Source organism: Quercus robur, chromosome 10 (genome assembly GCF_932294415.1).
Source record: "Quercus robur chromosome 10, dhQueRobu3.1, whole genome shotgun sequence".
NCBI lineage: Eukaryota > Viridiplantae > Streptophyta > Magnoliopsida > Fagales > Fagaceae > Quercus > Quercus robur.
In genome coordinates this window covers 36,101,076-36,110,688 of record NC_065543.1, presented here as the reverse complement: position 1 = coordinate 36,110,688, position 9,613 = coordinate 36,101,076, and the positions used below count along the sequence as shown (strand labels likewise).

Here is a 9,613-nt window from a genome sequence, read left to right as displayed (position 1 = left end):
TCTAGTATCCTCTTCATGAGAAAGGTGGCTCCCATTTTGGGACTGGCTCCTGCTAGTATGGGTGGTATGCACACTAAGCTCCCAGTCCCTTCTTTGCTCAAGGTTGACAAAAGGGTCTTCACGTTGGGATCCCATAGATTCGGCCTAATTTGGACCTGAACCTACCATAGTTGGACGTCAAACTCGCTAAAACACTAGGAGTTCCCTACAGATAGTGCTAATTGTAAGGACCAGATTTGAGTTCCTAACCCAAAGGATGAATGAATTTAGGCCCAAAAAGCCCAATACAATGAATTTGTAGAGAGTGGGTTGGAAAACCGAGCTTTAGTGAGTTAGAAAACAAGTAAAATGGATCCAAATGACAAGAAAATGTAGGTAAATTGGTTTAAACCATAGAAAAATTGTCCTTGGCACAATCCGAGGAGATTGGTTCTTGTATATTTCTCTAGTTTGATTACAAGTTCAATTCTTGATTGCTATAGTGTTTTTCTCTTTATTTCTCCATCCTTTCTTTATAGAGGATCTTTTACATTATATAGTTCTCTTTAGATGATCTTGACCCTCCACCTATTGATCATCCAAGCCACCACTTGAGTGCTTGTCCTATCGGACATTCTCTCAGGCCCTCTATGAGTTGGTGCAGCCAAGACAACACTGTTCAGGGGTCTTCTCCACATTAATACAGCCAGAAAGTTAACTGCAGAGCATTTAATGCGATGGTAGTAGTTTTCCTTTGAGATATTTCATAGCCTTCCTTTGTCCTATTCCTTTGGAATACTTATCCTCATCAGTGGAATTGTCCGAAACGTTGCTCCTGGTGTCAGACCACACCTTCTAACCTCGGCTTTGCTCAGCCGAGGAAGTATTCCTTCTCAGACAACCTTCTCGGATGGTTATGATCAGATCTCACCTCTTTACTTACCAATACAGATTCTTAGGAAGGTGTTTACTTGTCCTCGGACTACTTAATGTCCTCGGATTGGGCTCCCGGCCTAACATATTCATAGATATGTACTCCTGGGCCTATTACCCCTACAATTATTATTATTATTATAAAATGATTTCTTAAAAATCTTAATCGTGTGTCATTTATTTTGTTTTTCTTTTGCAATGGCTCTCATCTATTTTATTTCTATTTAATAATAATTTAATATACTAATTAAGTTAAGAATTCTTATAAAAAAAACAAATTGAAAATAAAAAATTTAATGTTATCTAAATAAAAAAAATCCAAGGAGATTATTAAATTACTTTTTCATTAATAATTCAAAATACATTCAAAAGACGTTTATCTATATTGTTTACACAATAATTTTAAAAAGTCTTGATTCATAAAAAAAATCTCTCTAATATATAGAAGAATGGTTTATCTATATTGTTTACACATTAATTAAAAAAAGTTTTGATTCATAAAAAAATCTCTCTAATATGTAGAAAAATGGTTGAGGCTCCATTGTTGTTAAATGGTGTTCCATCATATTGGTCCCCTATAAAATTGACTCCAATTAATCCAATAGTGAACGAATCATTTGATCTTTTGACGAGTCTATGGTTGGATGGGTTTTAAATCGAAGGGGATTTTTTTTTTTTTTTTTTTTTTTTCATTTTCTTTATCAGAGTGGCAGACATTTTATGATTTTATTTCTAAGTCCTTAGACATGGTCCTTTTTGTTTAATAATACATTTTTTTAGAATCATTTGGAAAAGCAAACACTGTTTGAAACTAATTTGGAGAAATAATCTCTTTTAGAATTCTTCTCTTTAAGCAGGAGCTGATCAAGGCAACACTGTTTGAACTCACAATCTTTGCTCCCGCCATCTGCCAAACATAGAATTGTTTTTGAAAATAGTTCAATTTGAATTCATTCTCAGATTGTCCACCAATACTCCCCTACTTCTCATCGTACTTGATTGTACCTCTTTAAATGAGTTTTTATACAATTATTATTATTATTATTTTTAAATTTGAAAGGGGCCAATAAGTAAAATTCAACAAAATTTTAAATTATTATTAATAAATATAGAGCAAGGGGAAATCTATATATATATATATATATATATGTATGTATAAGCAGAGATCTCATGTAGGAAAATATGAGGTTATGCCAAGTGACGTATTCTATGCAAAGAGAATTGAATATTCTCAAATGCCACATCAGAGACAAGGACAAATTAAATATTAACTTTTTGTTTCCTATGGTTTAATGTTTCAAGACTTTTCTAATTAACAAATAAATATTTTTTGTATTTTTTGGTTCAATGTTTCAAGACTTTTCATACCTCACACATACACACAAAAATCTTTGCATTTTAATTCATCATTTTCGCCTCTTGCACTTCTACCCCTTTACATATACCTACCCATTGTCCTTTATGTCATCTTATGTCAAATTTATTAAGACAAAAAATAATGTCATTTACTTTCAATCTTTTAACGACATTTGCTTAACTTTAACATTGTTGTCTCATCTAATTCTAACCTATATGAGTTGGTTACAACCAAGGAAGAGGGGTTTGCATTTTATATTGAATAATAATGGCAATTACGATTTTGATGTTAAGATCGGACGTTATGAGTTTGTGGGTTTTGTAAATGATGTGATTCATTGTGGGTGTTTGGGATATGTATTTTGTTTTAAAATTAAGGAGAAAGAGAAAGACACATTCTATATCAACTTTTATTCTATAATATTCCTTCAAAGTTGGTTTTTTTTTTTAAAATTTTTTTTTTTAAAATTTTTCATTACTTCAATTGAATAATTATAATGAATATATATGCGCACCTTATAATTTTTGCTTTTTATGATGAATTCATTTGTAATAAAGTTCTATAATAATTATGTTATAATACATATATAACATTCTCCAAAACCATCTAACGTAAAACATTACAACATTATTCGTGCATCGCATGGGTAACTTACTCGGTTTTTTTTTTTTTTTTTTTTTTTTTTTTTTTTTTTAAAGCTAGCTATGACCCCCTACCTTCTCCAATGTCATCCATTAACAAACTGAACTGGCCAGGAGAGAAGAAAAAACTGATTGATGTGGAAGCCAAATTTAGGATCAATATGTATTGAGAAAGTCAAGACTCAAGGGATACAACTTTTGTACCATAACTCTAATGTGAATGATTGTAAAAAGTGATGGGTCAATATGGAAGTATTTATATATTCACCACTCATAATCAACTAAATCAAGTTGTGATAAATGATGTGTTCATAGATGACTAATCATATGTATTAGTTCAATTCGACATGCTACCATTAGTTCCTTCTTCATTTCCAAGAAAATCTGTATAATTAAGTAATTAATTAGGTTATATTGTTGTCATGCAACATTTAATTTTTCTTTTGTTTGTTTCACTGGAAAACTTTCTGTAAAGATAGTTTTCCACATTTTTTAGTGTTTGGTGGCACCAAAAAAAAAAAAAAAAACTGGTTAATGGAAAACTATTTTTAGTCAACGGAAAATCTTAATAAAAATAAGGCTTAATTTCTATATGTTGTTTTCCAAATTTTTTTTTTTGGAAAACAATCTCTCTCTCACGCGTTGTATCTCCTATAAATATTATCTTCGTCTATAGCTGTGGAAAACATAATTTTTTGGCGCCTTCACTCTCTCGTGGTAAGCTTTCTCACTTTTTCTCTCTTCCCTTTACTTTTTCTCTCCTCACACCCTCATTGTCACTAACTTCTCCTCTTCCTATAGATCTCTCTCTCTAACTGTCTCTCTTTTTTCTTTTCTTCATGTTTCTCTTCCTCTCTGTAACACAATTTTCTGATTAGATTATTTTTCCTTCACTGATCGGTCAATCGCTCCAACTTGCAAAGGAAAACAAATTTGCAACGGTAATTATTTCATTCCTCTCTACCAAAATCCCAATTCTTTGCTTTGAATTTCATGCTTGATTTTCTTTTTTCTCTAAGAAATTTTCGATTTGATGGATTCTAGGCAAAAGTTACTTCTTTTTCGTACATAAAGTGTAAAAAAATAAAAGAAGAAGAAGAAGAAGAAGAAGAAGAAGAAGAAGAAAGAATGGATGAAGTAAAAGATGAAAATTTTAAACATAATACCTATATTGCTCTAAATTGCTTTTACATGGGACAATCTTTATCGTGGACTAATAATATTGTTATATAATGAATGATAATTGTTTAGGGGAATTGCATTTGTTGGTAGATACTTTTTTGTTGGTAGGTACTTTATGCGGTGATGATATATTATGCAGATACATTATGTAAATACATAATTTAGAGTAATATTGAATACTTGTAGTTGACCATAGTAGACAATTAGTATACCAACAAAAAGAGTAGACAATTAAAAGTTATTGTTATTTATACTTATTGAAAATGTATTCCCCTATCAAATTTATATATATGTGTGTGTGTGTGTGTGTTTGTGCACGCACGTATATACGTATGTACGTTACTGTCCATATATAAGAGTAAGATGAGTGGTATAGATCATGAAAATTTGACAAATAATTAATTTTGATTGTATCTATTGTCAAAATTTTAGTATGAAAACCAAATTCATTTTTGGTTTTTTATTTATAATGATTACATTAGTTGGTTTACATAATATACATGTTTTAAATTATACAAGAAATATATTTTTTTTAAAAATTGCATACCAAATACCAGAAAAAATTCTCAAGCTCATTTTCAAGGTCGTTACCAAATATTGAAAAATGAGACAGTTTTCTAAAAAATGCTCTTTGGAGAATGAACTATTTTCCAGAAAATGTTAATGCTAAAACAAATAGAGTGTTAATATGTAAATAATGTTTACGTCTATTTTCTTCAAGTTGTAGTTTCTACATTCCAGTATTCTACGTAGCCATAGACTCAAAGGTTAGACAATGAATTTAAGTGAGGCATTTTTTTTAAATATTCAAATACCAAGTAAATAATATTTATTTAATTTCTATATTATAATTTTGTTATTTAAAAAAATATTCTTCAAAATGCAAAATAATTAATAAAATTTTTGTATATAGGTTTTTGCTAACATCAGTTTTTTTTTTTTTTTTTTTTTTTTTTTTTTTTTTTTTTAATGATAATCCCTAATTTTGCTAGTTTTTAAAAAATTTGAAGATTTTTGGTCTGCCTACTCGGTTTCTTGCATTTAAAGTGAGTCGTGTATGATGTATCTAGTCCAATGAGACTAATTTTTCTTTTTGTACTATTATGGAAGAAGATTCGGGTAAAATATGTACTAGTTCCACTGGAATAAAAAAATTGACCTATTTTCATTTGGTATTTTGGCTTAAATTCTTTGACTCCTTGATACTCAATCAAATTCTCTTTTTTGAGGATTGAATGCACCCATTTAGTCCCATATTTTTTTAATGTCCATATTCTTTCTTTTATATTGAAGATCATCTCAATAAGAGAAAGAGACATTAGCTTTTTTTTCTTGTTTTGGAACTAAATGGAATGAAATGTTTTGTTACTTTTTGATACCTTAAGTTTCAATATAACACCCTTAAACTATGAGGTTTAAAATGTAATTTTCATTTTTTTTTTAGGTAAAATACAAATAATTTAGATTTCAATTGAGTTAGATTTTTATTGACCCAATATTTTGGGGGCCTTCTTAAAATTGGGGAAAGAGTGTACAACTTAATCACTTTTATTTATTTATTTATTTTTGTTTTTATGTGAAATCAATTATTAAAGTATACTTTTGGGGTCTTGTTTGTAATTGGGCCATGAAGGGTTTAGTCCTAGGCATAGAGCCAACCCTGATAGGCTGCACTTGTTCTAGTCTTCTAGATTGTAGGCTGCACGGGTTGATTAATAATATTTCATGGTGGTGGTTTGGCTAGTTGTGACTACAATAATTGTGAAAAAATCAGGTTATACGTCATTTTATGAATTTTTAAAATAAGCTAATGATTTTATTATATCTGCTTCAGTATTTAAACATTTTTTTTTTTACGGAGTAATTATTTTTTAAAATTGTTAATTGAGTAATATTTTAAAATTAAATCATTATTTTTGGAAAAAAATTCACTCTCTAGAGACATAATCAAATACAATTTCATTTAATTTAACATAATTATCTTTTAGTAAGAATTTTAGCATGATACCAAAAATTATTTCTTAGAAGAATGATTCTACCATAATTAAAAATTTATTTGCAGTTGTTTTGCCAAACGCAACCTTAATGAGTAGACTTTTTTACTCTAGCCTAAATGCATGGTTACAAATTAGAATAACTTTTTCTCTCTTAACTCCTCTAACGGGAATTAGGTTTTATCTCAAGTCTTTGATATAATATTCAGGTTTTTCACAGCTAATTGTTCCCTTAATTTCTTTTTTGTTTTTTCTATACAAAAAAAAAAAAAAACAACTATATTTCAATAGTCTTAGGGTCCGTTTGGATACAGTTGAAAACTGAAAACTGAAAAAAACTGTAGCAAAATAATTTTTAAATGTGTGAATAGTACCGTGGGACTCATTTTTAATGAAAAAATTGCTGAAAAGTGTAGTTTGTGGAACCCATGAACAGTGCACAAGAGCACTGTTCATAGAAGAAAAGTCAAAAAGTTACGACTGGGAAAAAAAAAAAAAAAAAATCTGAAACGCAAACGTGCGTCTAGGAAGCGCAAAACGTGCTTCCCAAACACACTCTTAGTTTGAGAGCGGTTATGGTGCTAGCTACTATGGTCAAGTCTAGATAAACCACATTGGCTGCCCCCTACTAATCATTTTCTATTTACCAAAAAAAAAAAAAAAAATCATGAGTTTAAGATTGTTACAAATTAAAATCTTATACTTTGACTAATTTTGAATTGAGCCATGAACCTTTAAAATCCCATCGATTTAAATTCTAGACTATTCAAGTTTGATTTGGAATTTAAATTGATTCTATTATAAAAATAAATGCTTTGATTTGAAACTAACTGTAAGGACACAATTTTGCTCCCAAGCCCAAAGGATGGATGAACTTAGGCCCAAAGAGCCCAATACAATGAATTTGTAGAGAGTGGGTTGAAAAACTGGGTCTTAATGAGTCAGACAACAAGTTAAATGGATCCAGATAACAAGAAAATGAAGATAGACCGGTTTAATCTAAAGAAAATCGTCATCGACACAATCCAAGGAGATCAGTTCTTATATATTTCTCTTCAAGTTTGATTATAAGTTCAATTCTTAATTGCCACAGTGTTTTTATCTTAATTTCCTGATCCCCTACTCTCATTGCCTTCCTCCTATGTTATACTATCTCTTTCCCTTCATCTCTGCCTTCCACGTGTAGATTAGATTAATTGTTGGTGTTGATCCCTGTCACGTCAGCACATTCCTGAAGTCTTCGAAGAGTAGCTGTAACGCTGAAAACTATTGTTCATGTATCACTTCTTCATTAATACGACCAGAGAGTTAGCTGTAGAGTATTCAATGTGGTGGTAGCAGCTTTCCCTTAGATATTTCTCACCTTCGAGTTGTCCTGTACGTTCATAATGTATATCGTTATCACTAGAATTTTCCGGAAGGTCACCCTGGATGACAGGACACTCTATCTGACCTCTGTTTCACTTAGTTGCCCAACATTCTCATCAGTAGCTCGCTCATGGGGTCTTGAGTCTTACATACTCATTTCTGTTTATCTGTCCTCAGACCGCAAAATGTTCTTAGACAAGACCTAAGGCCCAACATATGTTCTTGGGCCCCTTATCCCTACACTAACAAAACTTTAAGGTTTAATTTATAATAACCTTAAATTTTAAGATTTAATTGGAAACCATAATGTTTAATTTGAAAATATTCATATAATATAGGGTTTAAAATGTGATTTATTTATTTTATTTAAATAAAAAATTAGTATTTGTCTATTTGATAGGATGCCCAAAAAAATTTAGGAATTACATTAGTTGGCTAGATGATCTTGAATTCTTGATTAAACTTTTATTTGGGAACTTATATAGGATGTGTGCTTAGTCCCATAATTTGTTGTGTTATTAATTTTAAGATTTTTTTTTCTCCATTTTTCGTCGCAAGTTTTTTACAACAAATGTCTCAATTGCTAAATTGGTCGACCTAGAGTAGTGGGAAAAAAGTGATAGCTCCATGAGTATTATTGTGTCCATTACTCACAGTCGAACAATTCAACACTTGTGAAATTCTTTTGGAAAAAAAAGTTATTTGCGTAGCATTATTGAATTAACAAAGGAAGGATTCAGATAATCATGATCAAACTAACCACATGGGATTCACTTTAACTTTAGCAAAGGAATCTCTACCTTCTTTACGAAGGAAAAGGCCACTTTCTGCGAGGCTTGCAAAATGCAAGCATGCAAAACTAACTTCAAAGTAAAACAGAATAAAAAAAACAAAAAAAGTGTTTGCTTTAGCCCTTTCCATGTTGTATTCCACACATTCACGCACTTACGGCCGGCTAAAGAAGCAACAGTAACACTTTAATCACAACAGCTGCAAATATATATAGTTCCATTTCACAATAGAGATGTTAATTCTACTTCTTCAAGAACAGCTATGGCAACAACATCACCATCACTGCCTATGCAGCAACAGCCAGCAGGGGAAACCTTGACTTATAACCCTGTAGCTGTACCAAACAATAATGCTGCTTGGAGTTCTTCAGGGTCTATAGGTCCTTTCTTTGCAGTGATGTCTGTCCTAACTGTTCTCGCAATTCTTTCGTGCTTATTGGGCAGGATGTGCACCAAAGAGGCTGTAACTCCATTAGAGAGTATCAAGGATAGCGGCTGCCTCGGATGGGTGAAGCGAAAGTGCAGGCAGAGTATGTCTTGTGATGTTAAAGTTGGAATGAAGATGATGGCTTTTGGAAAAGGAAGAAATGATTGTAACGTTAAAGATGGTGAGGTTCAACAACTTCCACAACCTTAATTGAAGGTGGGCTCATGCAAACTTGGCTAGATGCCTGGTAGTTTACCCTGGATTTGGTCTGAGCACAAGTTGTAAGTTGTAACATTGTATATTAGTATCCCTTGAGAAATGGCTTTTGAATGGAAATTGTAAGAGTCTTTCGGTTTTTGTTTTGAACCTTGACTCTTATATTTTGATCAATAATAGTGTCAAAAGCAACTAAATTAATTAGATTCGTTGCTTCCCTACTCTGGTTAGCTATGTTAAATCGATTAGCCATAAAGGGGAGACAACTTGTGTTTTTCTGCAGTAGGGCTATGTTGTGTACAGAGTGGAGTGTCCTTACTTTGTAAATTTGTATATTGATTGGGTTGCGTGTGAAATATAATGTTTGCTTGGAGTTGTGCAATATAAGGTTATATAATGTGCAATATAATATATATATATATATATATATATAAAATAAAATTTTCTTTAAATCATAAAGGTGATGATCTAAAGTGGGAGGAACAAGAAGTAAGTTGTAACATGCATAGCATATATATTATCCCTTGAGAAATGGCTTTTGAATTGGAGTTGTAAGAGACCTTTGGTTTTTTTTTTTTTTTTTGAACCTTGACTCTTATATTTTGATCAAAATTAATTAGAGTTAAAAGCAACAAATTAAATGGATTAGTTATTGCTTCCATTCTCTGGTTAACAGCTATGTTGAATAGATTAGCCACAAAGGGGAGACAACTTGTATTTAGTGA

At 31.1% G+C, this 9,613-nt stretch overlaps 1 protein-coding gene across 1 annotated transcript; it reads left to right on the top strand.

The window, feature by feature from the left end:
* Window positions 1-8,475: 8,475 nt before the first annotated feature.
* On the top strand, window positions 8,476-9,275 carry LOC126703243 (uncharacterized). Its single transcript, XM_050402198.1, has one exon. The coding sequence runs from the start codon at window positions 8,508-8,510 to the stop codon at window positions 8,880-8,882; it is 375 nt and encodes a 124-aa protein (XP_050258155.1). The 5' UTR covers window positions 8,476-8,507; the 3' UTR covers window positions 8,883-9,275.
* The last annotated feature ends 338 nt before the right edge of the window (window positions 9,276-9,613 follow it).

Excerpts from the sequence above, each read along its gene's own strand:
- LOC126703243 (XM_050402198.1), top strand. The coding sequence starts at position 8,508 with ATGGCAACAACATCACCATCACTGCCTATGCAGCAACAGCCAGCAGGG.